At 40.3% G+C, this 14869-nt stretch overlaps 2 protein-coding genes across 2 annotated transcripts in view; both read left to right on the top strand.

The window, feature by feature from the left end:
* Positions 1-3319, top strand: part of prkcea (protein kinase C, epsilon a) — a 27632-nt gene extending 24313 nt beyond the window's left edge. Inside the window, exons 7-8 of the mRNA XM_079372381.1 lie at positions 890-1105; positions 1807-3319. Coding sequence (XP_079228507.1) covers positions 890-1105; positions 1807-1956 — 366 coding nt within the window. The 3' untranslated portion in view covers positions 1957-3319. The remainder of the gene's footprint in view (positions 1-889; positions 1106-1806) is intronic.
* Positions 3320-6866: 3547 nt separating this feature from the next.
* epas1a (endothelial PAS domain protein 1a) lies at positions 6867-11818 on the top strand. Its single transcript, XM_079334340.1, has 7 exons — positions 6867-7137; positions 7225-7309; positions 7479-7579; positions 7747-7910; positions 9282-9388; positions 9533-9701; positions 10454-11818. Exons 1-7 carry the CDS (start codon positions 7036-7038, stop codon positions 10542-10544), a joined length of 819 nt encoding a protein of 272 aa, XP_079190466.1. The 5' UTR covers positions 6867-7035; the 3' UTR covers positions 10545-11818.
* Positions 11819-14869: the final 3051 nt, after the last annotated feature.

Here is a 14869-nt window from a genome sequence, read left to right on the forward strand (position 1 = left end):
AAATACTCTTCCTGGTATTAAATGATTTCTTCAACATTTGAAATAAGAAATGGTTCAGAATTTACAGGGGGAACAAGCACAATTAAATTAATAAGGACAAATACAGAGAATATACATATAGTAACAAGTGTTGGAGAAGTGTTGGGTTTGTCTACAAAAAAACCCCAAAGAAACTGAAAGTTTCTCAGGAACATGAAAGGCTAGATCTTTAATAATAATAATATAATAATAATAATACATTTTATTTGTAAAGCACTTTACATTTTTAAAATCTCAAAGTGCTACAGAGTTTAGAGTCACGATGAAGGGAAAGCTGCACAGCTGGTTGGTTTATTTTTGGTGCATATATATCTTATATTCAAAATGCTGCTAAAGCCAGAGTCTTAAAAAGCTGACTTAAAGGTACGATGTGACCAGATTTCACCTTTAAATCACACTGCTGCTTTATAAAAACATATCAGAGGGGTTTTTTTGTTACTCTAAACACTCAGTTAGCAGAGTTTTTTTTTTTTCCACCACTGTTGCCTCACAATCACTATTCATGTTTCTGACCTCAGAGCTGCACACCAACAGCTCAAGCGCTCTTAACACAGAGGTGTTACGACAGACTTCACAGTGATACTGAGCGGGATCACAAAAAGTCTGCGAGAGAGGTCGAAGTAATAACGGCATCATAAAAAGCTCAAAGTGCTCTTCTCATGCCAAACAGACAACGGAGCTAAAGAGACGCAGCTTTCAGTCACAGAAAATCAAAGCAGCGTCTCTCTGCTGACCTGTTTCATCGCTCTGCCTCTTTGTTTGTGACGTCCACACAGCCGTTAATGCCTCGGCGCTATTATTAGCACCCGTCCTGCTAATGTGCTCGCCATTCTAATGGATCAAACCACAGCTAAGTGTTGAAGGGAAGGGGGACGTGTTTGAAATTAAACGTGTGCATTGTGTGCGTTTGTATGTGCAGTTCATGACTAAGAACCCGGCCAAGCGTCTGGGCTGCGTGGTGAGCCAGGGCTGCGAGGAGGCCATCAAGACCCACGCCTTCTTCAGAGAGATCGACTGGGTGCTGCTGGAGCAGAGGAAAGTCAAACCGCCCTTCAAACCCAGGATTGTAAGAGTCGCTCACACACACACACACACGCTTCATACACTGATGAAATAGTGACTGTTGTACATATTCACGTCAGCTACTTTCTTGGTTTGATTTTAGTGAGCGATACAGAATGTTTGAGTCAAGTCAGAGTATATAAAACAGAAGTTCACTCGGTGCTTTCCAGTCCAGAGATATGGGATTGAATCTTTCTTAGTTTGTGTAAAGGATGAAGCTAAACACGTGTTGTTTAAATTATATTACACAGAAGGAAAAAAAGTAACGTCAAAGAAACCTTACGACAACTCCAATGTTAAAATTGGGATCAAAGTTCTAAATGTTCAACTCTTCAGGATTGATTCTGTAAAAGCTTCCATGTCCTTTAGTTAACAGTGTAACACAGTTACAACACAAATTACAAATCAGATCTACAAAAAGATTCTTAGTCTGCAGCAAACGTTCACCATACAGAGATCAGAAAAGCTTCTAGAATAATCCACTTGTTTTAAAATAGAAACGGTCAAATAAATCAAACTTTACATGTAAATGTGCTCATGTTGTTTGAGTTTCATTTAACACTGCTGTACAGACTCTGACCTCAGTGGTCAGAAGGGGGCGCTCTAATGTCATTTATTAAAGTTTATGATTTGAGTAAAGTTTCTCCCTCTGACATCCTCCACCTTTGTGTGTGTGTGTGTGTGTGTGTGTGTGTGTCTCTGCAGAAGACCAAGCGGGACGTGAATAACTTCGACCAGGACTTCACCAAGGAGGACCCGGTGCTTACGCCCACAGACGAGGCCATTATCCGACAGATCAACCAAGAGGAGTTCAAAGACTTCTCCTACTGCGCCCCCGAAGAGACGCACACCTAACACACACACACTGAAACACACACTTACAAACATTTATCCAACAACACTAAACCTGATACACACACACACACACACACACACACACTCACGAGCACACATAGCTGAACCTCATACATTCAAACACTCCTTTACTTTGAAGCTATTGGTTGTTGTTACTTTTTGAATATTCTTTACTTGCATTGTGTTGTTCTTGTTGCCTGGGTTTATTATAATTATTATTATTATTATTATGAATATAAATATGACTATGACTATAAATAAGAATATACACACCTGCACATGCTTAAACACACATCTCCTCTGTGCACACTTTTAATGCAGACTTACACACACAAACATACTACAATCTACTCACACACACCTACGAGCTCACTGCACATGCTCAGACAACCAAATACACACACACACACATTCTCCCAGCCTTCCCAGCACACACACATGGACTATACTGTGTGTGCTGGGTGCTGAGGCCTGTATATAGCCTGTGTTGAGTGGCTGTGTTGTGTTGCTATCGTGTGCTAGTAAAGGAGAGGCGTGGCGCATGGACAAGCACCCTACCTGTGTTATTACTGTCCTTATCGTGGACCAGTTAGGGCCAAATACCTTTGTGCAATACCCTGACTATCTATATATTTTACTTTTTTTTTTGTTCATGTGTAATTTTTGTCTTCTTTTTTTTGGTTTTGTTTTCTCCTCAAAAATGTGTTAAATGATCGAAATCTTTGCTCTCATCTTCCAGCACAATCCCGCTCCCCCCTGTCTTTGTGCGCATTAAGTGAATGTCGAGCTCACAGGTTACAGGCTATTGAACTAATTATGTGGAGCGGAGTGTTACAGGCGGCCTGTGTAGCAGCGTTAAAAAAAAAAAAAAAGCGTGATATTTTTTTCCAGCTTTTTTTTTTTTTTTTCATCGATCTGCGAGTTTCAGAGCCAGCCCTGCCGGCGTGAATGTACATTTTCGTTAGTGTGATTATTATTATTATTTTTATTTTTTTGTCCTCCCTCTTTGTCAGCGTGTGACTTTTTGTCTTTGGCATTTCAGTGGTTTTAGTTACCGTCAGTGTTTTGAGGCCCCCCCTCTTTCCCTCCATGTTTTCTTCCTCCAAAGCACCAAGTCTCCTTCCTCCTCCTCCTCCTCCTCTTCCTCCTGCAGCAGCCGCCTCGCTCAGCCAAAAAACACTTGCATTCTTTTTCTCTTCTTTTTTCAAGAATGGCTTCTCTTTCTTATGGCTATGTTTTCTTTTTTTTTTATTATAAATATAATTGTTATTGTAAAGTGTATCTGGAGGAAAAATTTGTGTATAAAACTATAACTATACTATCATAGGTCTGTTACAGCCGGGGGGGGGGCGTAAAAAGAAAATGAGGAAAACCAGCAGCTGAATTACCTCTCATTTCAAACACATGCACACACATGACAGCACATACAGACTCCTCCTTCCACTTCTTCTTCCTCTGTCTGTCTGTCTCTCTCTCTCTCTCTCTCTCTCTCTCTCTCTCTCTCTCTCTCTCTCTCTCTCTCTCTCTCTCTCTCTCTCTCTCTCTCTCTCTCTCTCTCTCTCTCTCTCTCTCTCTCATACACACACATGCACACACAGAGAAGGACTGTTGTACTGTTCAGGGATTTTGATGGCGAGCTGGTTTCTGTGTGTGCAGTAGAGTCGGTGTGTAGTGAAGCTTTGTGCACCCAGGGGTCGGGCTGTTCCTGGTCACACTATCTTACTCTGTGCCAAAATGTAGTGCAACAGCCAGGCTAGTCCTGTCTGCTCTGATTCCAATAAAACACTGAGCTGTCTACATCACGCCCAGACGTCTTTCTTTCTTTCTTTCTTTCTTTCTTTCTTTCTTTCTTTCTTTCTTTCTTTCTTTCTTTCTTTCTTTCTTTCTTTCTTTCTTTCTTTCTTTCTTTCTTTCTTTCTTTCTTTCTTTCTTTCTTTCTTTCTTTCTTTCTTTCTTTCTTGTTTCATCATTTTTCCCACCTTCTTTTCTTTAAGATGCTTTAAAGTTTTACCATGAGAGAAAAAGGAGACTGGGAGGTGGACTTTATCGAAAAAGAAAACAAGGGGGCGGGGAGGCTGACCTATAATGAGTTTTTTTAGAGGCCTGTAGGTGATGCATGTAGAGGAGGAGAGGGAGGAGACACTGGATGGAGTAAAGTCATCTGAGCTGCAGGAGAACACTCGCCTTGTGACATTCGGCGCCGCTGAACGCCTCCCTGATTAATTAGACTGCCTGTGATGCTGCAAATTGTAGCGAGGAGACTCCCCGCTGCGCTGTGAACTCCTGCTGCAGCTCTGTACACTGATTCCAGCTTCGTCATGACAGTGGATAGAGACACCTGTAGGACACGATGACGGCTGACAAGGAGAAGAGAAGGTAAAGCTGCAGGTTGCCTTGAGAGGCTTTAATCACAGTGGTTCTTCTGGCTTTCGTTGAATTGTGGTGACAATAGAGATGATGTTGCAGCCAAGCTGGGCATCTAGAGAACTGCCATCTTGACCACGATGCACCTCTGTCCCCCTACCTTTTCCATAACAAAGTTGTTCTTTTCATTCTGGCACAGATGCACGGTTAATATTTATATCTTCTCTTACCTAACTCTCTAAACAGACTTTCTTCACACTATAAAACGCCCATGCTGGACTTGTGTTTGTGAAATGTGATGCTCTTGTTTTATGATCGAAGTCCTGTGAATTTAGTTCAAACTTGTGAAGTTTTCAGTGTTATTTGTACAAAGTAAAGACAATATTTCCAACTCAGTCTCAAAATCAACACTTTCACTTCTTCTAGACAGTTTAAGATCTTCACCTCAGTTTCTTCTTTTCTTTTTTTTTGTTGTTGTGTAGAGTGCTACAGTACCTGACAAGTATTTACCACACAAAGTTTTTCACATTTTGTCATGTCACATCTGCGTATGAAAACTGATTTTACTCCAGAAACACCAAGAATTTCAGACTTTTTGGACTGCAGGATTCATGAACTTTTTTTACAGATATAAAGATTAAAGGTTCGGGCTCTGAAGCCGCTCACTGGTGATCAGGTGCAACCACTGTCCTCATGATAAACATTTCCAGCAGCATCCAGACGCTGTCTGCTTTCAGGTCTGCTTTTTGTTGGTTTATTAAATGTAGAATTTCATTCAAACAAAGTCATAGAGAAGAAGCTAAAATATTATTTATGTATTAAGAGATACAGTCCACGCAGAGTTCAAAATCTCTAATTCAAAACTTAAAAACCTCAAATAAAAACGGTTTAATGAAGGGAAGCTGTAAGAGTTAACTCAAAAAAAAAAACACTTGATAAAAAAGGATCAACAGAGGTATGAGATGTTTCAGAGCGAGCTGAGAAAGACAACTTACTTGGCAGCTCAATGTTACATGATGAAAAATATAATTCTACATGATTATAGTGCTGCACATTAATATGACAGGAAACGTGCACGTTTCAAAGCTCCTATGTCTTCAATCATAAATAAAAAGTTAACACCACAGCATCCCGCTGGAATTCAAATTGGAAGCTTTGTTTGCAACAACATGAAGTTCAAGTTAAAAACTGAATAAAGCCTCTCAGAATAGTGAAGGTCATCGTGCTTGTGAGAGATTTCCCAACTCACCAGCGTCATCTCCGTGTTGCGTGCTTCCCTACATGTTGAGAAATCCTCTATAACCTTTCACATCATGTCAGAAAGTCACAGAGGGGTCGAGCTGAAACACTTCTGCAGATTTCTGCAGAAACACTGCACACGCACAATATTTATTCCCCCTGCACAACATGTTTAGTCAGCCTCTGCTCTTCATGACGGTAGATCGAACAAATGTGCACAAATCGTCAGATTAAGTGGAATTCAGTGAAGCCTAAAAGTACCTGTGAAAGTCCTTGTGAAGATGCACTTTTAATATCTCCCTCCACTGCAATCATATGACATTAGATTTGTGTGATTGTGGTCGTGTTAAGTGTAGTCAGTGTTTTCTCTCCTCTGCAGGGCGATCAGTCGAGAGGCCGCACGGAAGAGACGGCGGGTAGAGTCCAACGTGTTTGGAGATTTATGTCGCCTCCTGCCTCTCCAACCATCCGTCAGAGCTCACCTGGACAAACCGTCCGTCATCCGGCTCACGCTCAGCTACATACGCATACACACACTGCTCAAAGGTACACACATTGAAGATATCTGCATGACATAGACTATGTGTTCAGACAATGAGACAGCAAGTAGAGCAAGATCAGCAATATGTCAAATCAGCTTTTAGATGTATTTCACAACAATTATACTCTGCATGCTTTCCCTGCATGTTTGTAGAGTGAAAAAAGGGGCCACTTCCTGTGGTAAACTGTTGTCACAAGAATATCAGGCTTTAGACAAGTGTCAGACAGTGGAAGTCTTTGATAACATGAGAAAACACAACTGGAACAAACACATACACACCACAATGTGTAAAATATAGAAAGGAAACAAGAATGAACCACAGCTTCTACTCTTTGTTTCTATTTATTTTTAACCAGCAGAACATTTCAAACAGAAGAGATTGTTTTCTTTTCCAGTTTTTGACTGATTATAAAACAGACAAAAAGTATTGAAGCCTCTTTTCAAGCTACAAAAGCAAAAAACAAAACAGAATAATTCTTGGTTGTTATTTTAGACGTCTGAAAGCGCCACTGCGGGGGGGTGTAGGTGTCCGAGCAAGTGCATAACATCATGCTGCTCTAATTTGCTACTTCAAATATTCTCATGATGCATTTGACTGCTTAGCAAGATGAGTATTTTTATTTAAAATAAAAACACAACTTACACATTTGAGGACACAATCAGCAAAGAGATAAAAAAGGTGCCGCTCTGACCAAAGAGGGCGAAAAAAATCAACACAAACCAAAAAGGTTCCTCTCTCTCAGACACACCAACAGTAATTTCAAACACTTTCTTTTTCTGTTCAAGAAAACCCTGGAGGTAACGCAGACGTGAGTGACGCAGTGAGACGCGGACGGTTTAACGGTAAAGAGGAGCGGTGGGAGTGTGACGGAGGACGTGACGAAGAGGAGGAGAAAAAAACGGAGGAAGATGTCAAGACCTTAGAGGAGACAAACATGTACCTGAGGACCCTGGAGGGCTTTCTGATGGTCCTGTCCACAGATGGAGACATGATCTTCCTGTCCCACAATGTCAGCAATTACATGGGGTTGACACAGGTACACATTTGTACATAAACACAATAATAATGTTCTTGTATGATTCAGGAGCTGAAGGTGAAATTGTTCTTTCTCTCTTTCTGACAGACTGAGCTGATGGGACACAGTATTTTCGAGTTCACTCACCCTTGTGACCACGAAGAGATCAGGAATAACCTACGCCTAACAACAGGTGTGTGTGTGTGTGTGTGTGTGTGTGAGAAAGAGAAAGAGAGTAACATCCTTGATAGTACTTGTTTTGTTAAGTATGGGTTGTTGTTTGTTTTTTTGTTTCTTTGTTTTTGAAAGATCCTGCAGGTAATAATCCATGCAGCTTACTACAATTTTTTTTTTTTTTTTAGAGGAGATTTTGTTCGGTGGAAAGAGGGACTTTATAATGAGGGTAAAAAGCGCTCTGACGCACAGAGGAAGAAGCACCAACCTCAAGTCAGCTACGTGGAAGGTTAGTAAGAACTGACGAGACTTGAAACTAAAATTCACACTTCTCTTCACTCCTCCTGCTGAACGTTCAGGACTTCATGCAGAAAAACAAGCCTAATGGATTTCTCTCTCTCTCTCTCTCTCTCTCTCTCTCTCTCTCTCTCTCTCTCTCTCTCTCTGCTGTTCCAGGTTCTCCACTGTCAGGGACAAGCGAAGGTGTCCCTGAACCCGTCTTCTGGTTGCTGCCTGCTGCTGACCTGCCAGCCTCTGCCACTCTCACACACACTGCTCAGCACACACACCTTCACCAGTCAGCACAGCATGGACATGAGGTTCACTTTCTGTGACCAGAGGTGATACACACGCACACACACACACACACACACACACACACACACACACACACACACACACACACACACACACACACACACACACACACACACACACACACACACACACACACACACACGCACCACCCTGTATGTTTGCTTCAATTTCATTTTAGGCCCTTTAAAAAAACGTTTTGCACTTTAAGAAGTTCTGAAATCAGTTGTGAAAAGGAAGAAAAATAATTCAACTTTATTTCTATCTTTTCTTATTCAGCTTGTGCTTCACTCTTATTTGTTCTGCTGGTTCAATGAGCAAGAATCAGTCAGCTTGACCTGCCTCCATGTTGTTATGTGCTTCAAATCAAATCCCCCTCTTTCCAGTGTTGTACATGGAAGGAAAGCGTTGCATCCTTTAATACTTTATCTTCTCAATTTTCCCGTGATAACGACAAATGTCCATGTGTCCTCTTAAGCTCTTGTCTTGTTCATCTTGAATCCTCAGAGTTTAGAAAAAGCACAAAATAAACAGAAATAATCTTAAATGGCATCATTCATGTGGGAAAAGGCTTCGTGCAAATTGTTTTGTTTTCAACAACACAAGAAAATGATCCAAGTAAAAAAGTTTTGTTACCTCGAGATAAAATAATCTGATTAATGGAAAGATATCAAGAAAATTAGAGAGTTCAAAACAACAGAAAGAACTTATCCCGGGAAAACAGAGTGTATAAAGTGTATGCATGTATGTCCTCTTAGGGCTTCCGTAGTTGCAGGGAATTACCTATAATATCAAAATGCTTCATGTAACAAACCCACTGATGCATTTTACACTGCAAAGCAGAACATTATTTAGATTCAAGAGAACTTAACAGAAATCAAGTCCTAAAGATATCACATATATAATGAGAAAACTTGAATGATGTAACAAATACATCTGTAATATTTGCAGACGTAGCCATTTAAAACTTGAGTTTGAATATTTCTCTTCAAACAAGCTACTGTTAGCTGTTACGGTGTTTTAACAATAAAACTACTAAATTGGAAACAACTTTTAAAAAAAGAAGAAGAAGTTTATTCAACATCATAAGGATCACAGAAAAATAATTACTCAAGAATGTAACTTCTTTTTTGTTCCTGTTTTTCCTTCCCCCTTTTTCATTTAATTTGAGACATGTGATTTCGTTCTATCAGCGGACTTTAGATGTGTTTGTGGTTGCTGCTGAATAAGTCCGATCTGTTAAATTGGTGGTCTTTGAAAAGAGCTTACACTGCGATCAGCATGTTTCATTCCCAAGTCCAAACATAGTCATAAATGTGAATGTGCCTGGTTGATGTTAACAAATGTGTTCATCAGCAGTGTTTTTAACTTCAGACTCTTTCCTTGTGTTTTTGCAGAGTGATGTCGCTGTTAGGTTACTCCCCCGACGAGCTGCTGGGCCGCTCCATCTATGATCTGTGTCACACACTGGACACAAACTGTCTGATGAAAAACCACGTGAACTGTAGGTATTTTTACACACACACACACACACACACACACACACACACACACACACACACACACACGCACACAGCAGCAGCAGCAGCTTCACCCCTCTGTATCTCTCTCTCTCTCTCTCTCTCTCTCTCTCTCTCTCCCTGTGCAGTGTGTATGAAGACTCAGTCCGTCAGCGGGAAGTACAGGATGCTGGTGAAAGGCGGAGGTTTCGTCTGGGTGGAGACTCACAGCGCCGTCATCCCCAGCGTCAGACCCTCCAAGTCCAGAACCGGGGTCCACCACCCGCTCTGCATCCTCTGTGTTACTTATGCGCTCAGGTAAAGTCTGAATCGGATTTTTTTTACAGCCATGATCAACGACCTTTATAACGTTGAATCCATCACAGTCAACGTTTCGTGGCCTTCTCTTGTGAAATAAATGAATACTGAGATGTACAGTAAAATAACAACACACAACTCGACAGATGGGATGATACAAAATACATCCGCTCTGTTCAGTGAGGAGGTTCCTGAGTCAAATCCCTGTGGGACAGGAGCCTCTCTATGTGGAGTTTGCATGTTCTCTCTATATCAATATATGTGCAAGTGTGGATTCTCTGTGGATACTCTGGCTCTTTGCCACAGTCCAAAGATATGCTCATTGGGGGAATTGATGACTTTAGATTGCCAGGTGACTGACTGGCCAACAATCCAGGGTGTGCCCCGCCTCTCGCCCACAAGTGCTTCTTCTTTGTTGGAGTTACTTGCGGTTCACATTATGTTGAGCTGCTGTGATGGAGTGATGTGTAAGGTTAGGGTTGGCTGTGGAAACTCAAGTAATATCATTGTTTACTGTTTTGAACCCTACCAAACTGTGCTGAAACGTATTGATTTATATATTGTTGATTAGGTGCTAGATTTCTTTGTATATCAGCAGCTGGTAAATGTTTTTTTAATTTAAGGATCTGAACAAAGGTTAATCACCTGATGGGACTTTCAATGTCCCACAAACTTACCTCAGTGAAGTGTTTCTCTTTTCTCCAGAGTATTAAAACACGTAAATAGTTAAATGTTGTACGATTGTCTCACAGTGGTGTGGAGGAGCCGTCCCTGCAGCTCTCTGTGGACCAGACTGTCTCCAGATACCGGAGCGAAAACTGGAGTCTAAAAGAACCCATCTGAAACAAACATCAGTCCTCTCTACCTCTGTCGTTTCTTTTATTTCATTTGTTACTGATGTAATTTTGTGTAATTTTCTCGTTCAAAACATCTTTTTTTTTTTTGGGTCATTCACCAACATTTCTTCATTTCTATCAAGTCAAAATGTCTGCTCCAACCAAACCTCAGGGAAGTGTTGTTTTTAACCCATTCAGCAGTAAGTTTCTTACTTCACACTCTGTCATGCTGTTTTGCATGATGGTTGCAGTAGCATGACTTCCCTCTGTAAATGAAAGTGGTAGCTCTGAAGGTGTAGACGGTGGTTGAGAGACCGTTGACGGGGAGTGGCGAGAGCTGAAATTTGTTGATGAAAGCAAGCAGTTTGACTTTTTTTTGACCTCTCAGAGCCTGACTTTACATCCTGTGGGGTTTCCTTCATAGCCACCTGACACACGGGGTTACATCTGACTGTCAATCCCAGACATGTACAAAACACACACGCACACACGCACGCACACACGCACATACACACACACACACTCACACACACACACGCACACACACACACAATAAAAATAGTTAGATATGCATCGTGCTGGTGAAGAGATGTGAGCAGACGCAAGTCAAAACCACAGCTTCCTGAATAGAGACACTCTATAGGAAAGTTCTCGTGGGAACTTGTTCAACTTTTTACCTCTTGGCCTCTTGACTCTCACACTTTCAAAAAAGACAGAATATTTCTAGTTTCACTTCTACTGACTCATCAAGTATACAATCAACATGAAATTAGAAGAAAATCTAAATAAAAGTCACGAAAAGACCTAAACAGAAACAGGCAGTGTTGATCATTTTTGAAGCTATTTTTGATAAAACTGAAAAAGCTTTAATTGTCTATATTTGGATGCAAAGGCATGAATTAGTCTTTGATTTGCACTTGCACCCCATGTGCGGAGCCTTTGGCTCTTCAATCAGGCGGCCCAGGTTTGAGCCCGGCCTTCGCCTCCTTTCCTGTATTTCATACCTTGCTCTCTTTTTCCCAGATTTATGACTCTATCCACTGCCCTGTCTAAAGAAATAACATAAACACTCCAAAAATACACCTTAAAAAAGCTTGTTTGTTGTTTTAAGGCTTTGGGCAGACGTCAAAGTTGCCACCATAGGGCCTCCACTAGAGGGAGCTGTGAGGAGCCAAATGAGCAAAATGTGCTGATAGATAAATAATTAAGTGTTGTGTGTGAAGTTTCTTTCTTTATGAAGTAAGTTTATTGCAAAGCATCCAAGAATAAAGTTTAACCTCAGTCGGCCTGTTCTCATTTAAAAAACACATCGCGGACCTCATGTCACCTTTTTGAAGTTTTCTAAGAATTTAAGATTTGTTGTAGAAACAATTCAAAACCTTCACATGGCACAATACCAAAAATATCATGTTTTTAAAAAATGGTTTAAACTGACCCTTTAATTACACTTTCATATTAATTCATGTTCACAAACTGTCCGGTTAAAAGACCTTACTCTTTAATATGGGAGGGGGAAGATGGGATAAGATGCAGGAAGGATTTCTGGTTTGTGTTCCTTGGGTTCCTGTTGTCTACACGTCCTTGCCGCTGAGGCGGAGGTGTTCTTAGTCACAGACATAACTGCACATGTTTAGAGTAAAGGAGAATTGGTAACAGAGGCGTGGACAGTACATTTGTATTCTCCTGGTTGCGCTGATGCCTACTGTACTACAGCATAAAGAAAAACAAGACTCTTGCTCCATCTAGTGTTAAACTGCAGTCAGTAAAAAAAACACAAGGTGGCCATATTCCTATTGAGCTTTGGACATAGCCTCATACTGTTTAAACAACCTTTAAAAACCTTTCTCTACATTTGGACTATCAGCACAGGGAAATGTTTTCTTTGCAGATGGGTAATACATTTGCTTTACCAGATAAAAAAAAAAAAAACTTTAAAAAATGTTCACAAGTGGAGCTTCACCACTTTGTCCTAAAAGCAACTTATTGCAATAAAAAAATCCATGTAAAAAGACAGTATAAATGACTGTCAACATGTGCAGTCCTTTGATCATAAGAAGTTCTTTTGTTGATGTAAATTAAAGTTTCATTTGAAAATCTGAAAGAAGATTTAATCGTTACCTCGATCAAACCCAATCCCACGGAAAACAACATGTTTCTAATAAAGCATGTCGGTCCACTCTGTTGGATATTTACATTAACAACAGTGCCAATGTTTATAGAGCACTTTGAAGCACCTTATCTTCGGCTTGTTTTGCTGGTGCGGCTGATTTCCCTATATGACTGTGCTTGATCGTGGTACATTTTATCTGATCCTCCTCTTTTGTTTTATGTTTTTATGAGCGTTGTAAATGCTGGATATCCGCTCTCATGTTATTGTACTTCAATGTATTAAGTGCTTTATGAGTTAGATAAATTCTTGTTTTTTCTCTTGGTGTTAGGTGAGCTCACTAATACAACCACCAAGCAGTCATGTTGATAGGACGGGTTATTGAAGGATAAATTATCATCTATTAATACAGGGGTATTGTCCAGTAGGTTGAAGACAGAGATTGGAGACTTTTTTTATTTATTTATTTATTTACAAATCACAAGGATGACATTTGTAGATTAAAAGTGATGAAGTTCTGGTGAGGACCGAATCTGGAAAGGTGTCTTTGAGCAAGGCACCGAACCCCCCCCCCCCCCCCAACCAGTTCAGGAGTGCTCCTTCCCCCCAACATCTCTCCATTAATGCATGGAGAGGATATTTCAGCCTATATGTGTGTGGCATGTTCAACAATATTCAGGGTAACATTTAATTTTCCTTCCCTGGATTATTGATTACATCTTCTAAAAAGTACATTTAATCAGACCATGTGACCATCTGCATTTTCATTCATTTATTGAGTCACAGGAAATCTTTCACAAGGATTTCTAAATAACACACAAAAATGCACTTTTGGACCTTTTTTTTTGTTCTCTGTATTCACAGTTGTAATTCTTTAACTAGTCTTAAGGACACTTTTTGAGCTGTCATGCCCTCTTATGTTGTGACCTTGTCTGTTTACAAGGTGACCCTGGCAGTCATCTTGAGAGTCCTGATAGCTCCAGTTTGACCCACAAAAAAGGGGTGGAAGAGGTCATGATGGTTGATTCAGGGTTTTCATTTACTAGCACGAGTTCTCATATATAATGAGGAGACACAAAAAAACAGGAAACGGACCCTGATCCTTCAAACTCAAACATGGCTTTCCAGTGAAAGCAACATGTGACCTGTCTGAACAGGCTGTTGTTGGTTCATCTCCTCACTCTCGGCTCCTTTACCCTCCAATTCACACCCCTCTGGTTGGGTGGGTGTTGTCAGGCGTTCAGCCAATGACTGGACAGTGCTCAGCTCGTTTTTGAAACAGGACCTTGATAAATCAGTGTGTGTCAGTGCAAGGATCAAAACGCAGAGGGGAAAGGAGGAGGAGTGTTCAAGGGGGTAATATGATTAAACATAAACAGGAGGCACACAAACAGGAAAACACTGGAATAGGGATTAAAGTCACTGAATTGTTCCAGATGTTTTATTTTAAATATTGGCATTGATTAGTATTTTGTGGTAGAGTGAAGAAGTGTTGTCACTTTGAAAACTTAGCTACACTTAAAACAGACATACTTGAGACAAGTGACCTGTGAGAAGTTCAGTAAGCTAAAGCAACTTCAGAAAAGAAGTTCAAACTGTTTTATCATAAAAAAGCAATCAATAAGGCAGTTTTGATAAGAAAATGACACAAGATAAAACACAACCCCGAGTTAAAGAGCTTCTAAATTACAGTTTATTGCAAGAGGGTGCTTGTGTTCATAAAAAAAATACATGTTCAAAAAGTACAACTGAAAATATTCCTTTATATTCAGAAAAGTCTCTGAGTGTGTTTTGATAACGTAAATACTACTTTAATAACAAATTCACACCTAATTATTCAAGTTCAGTTATACTTAACATTCCAACAAATGCTAAAAGCCAAATATTTTATTGATCTGCTTGTAATGATGGTGATCAGAAAATATTTTGATGAAGGGTCGTGTTTTTTTTTTTATGACAACAACGATGTGTAGTCACATCATCTCAGTGTGTGATCAGGATATCCCCATGTAAGAGTCAATAAAGCTATATGGCCCTTTAGTACACACAGATAGAACAATGGGGAGATAAGCCCCTCCGTTATTGCATTAGCATTAGTGAAACATAGCTTTGTGTCAGTTGAAATGGACAGCACAGATACTATTGATTGTTTTGTCCAACCTCAAACGAATAATGCAAGATGCTCAGAACATTTAGCCAAACCTGCATCAACCTGTGTGTCCTTG

This window comes from Symphodus melops, assembly GCF_947650265.1.
Source record: "Symphodus melops genome assembly, chromosome: 21".
NCBI lineage: Eukaryota > Metazoa > Chordata > Actinopteri > Labriformes > Labridae > Symphodus > Symphodus melops.

Bases quoted from the DNA above. Each gene is read 5' to 3' on its own strand.
- epas1a (XM_079334340.1), top strand. From the start codon at position 7,036: ATGTACCTGAGGACCCTGGAGGGCTTTCTGATGGTCCTGTCCACAGAT. The intron at 7,580-7,746 runs GTTAGTAAGAAC...CTGCTGTTCCAG, and splicing joins TCAAGTCAGCTACGTGGAAG to GTTCTCCACTGTCAGGGACA. The intron at 9,702-10,453 runs GTAAAGTCTGAA...ATTGTCTCACAG, and splicing joins TGTGTTACTTATGCGCTCAG to TGGTGTGGAGGAGCCGTCCC.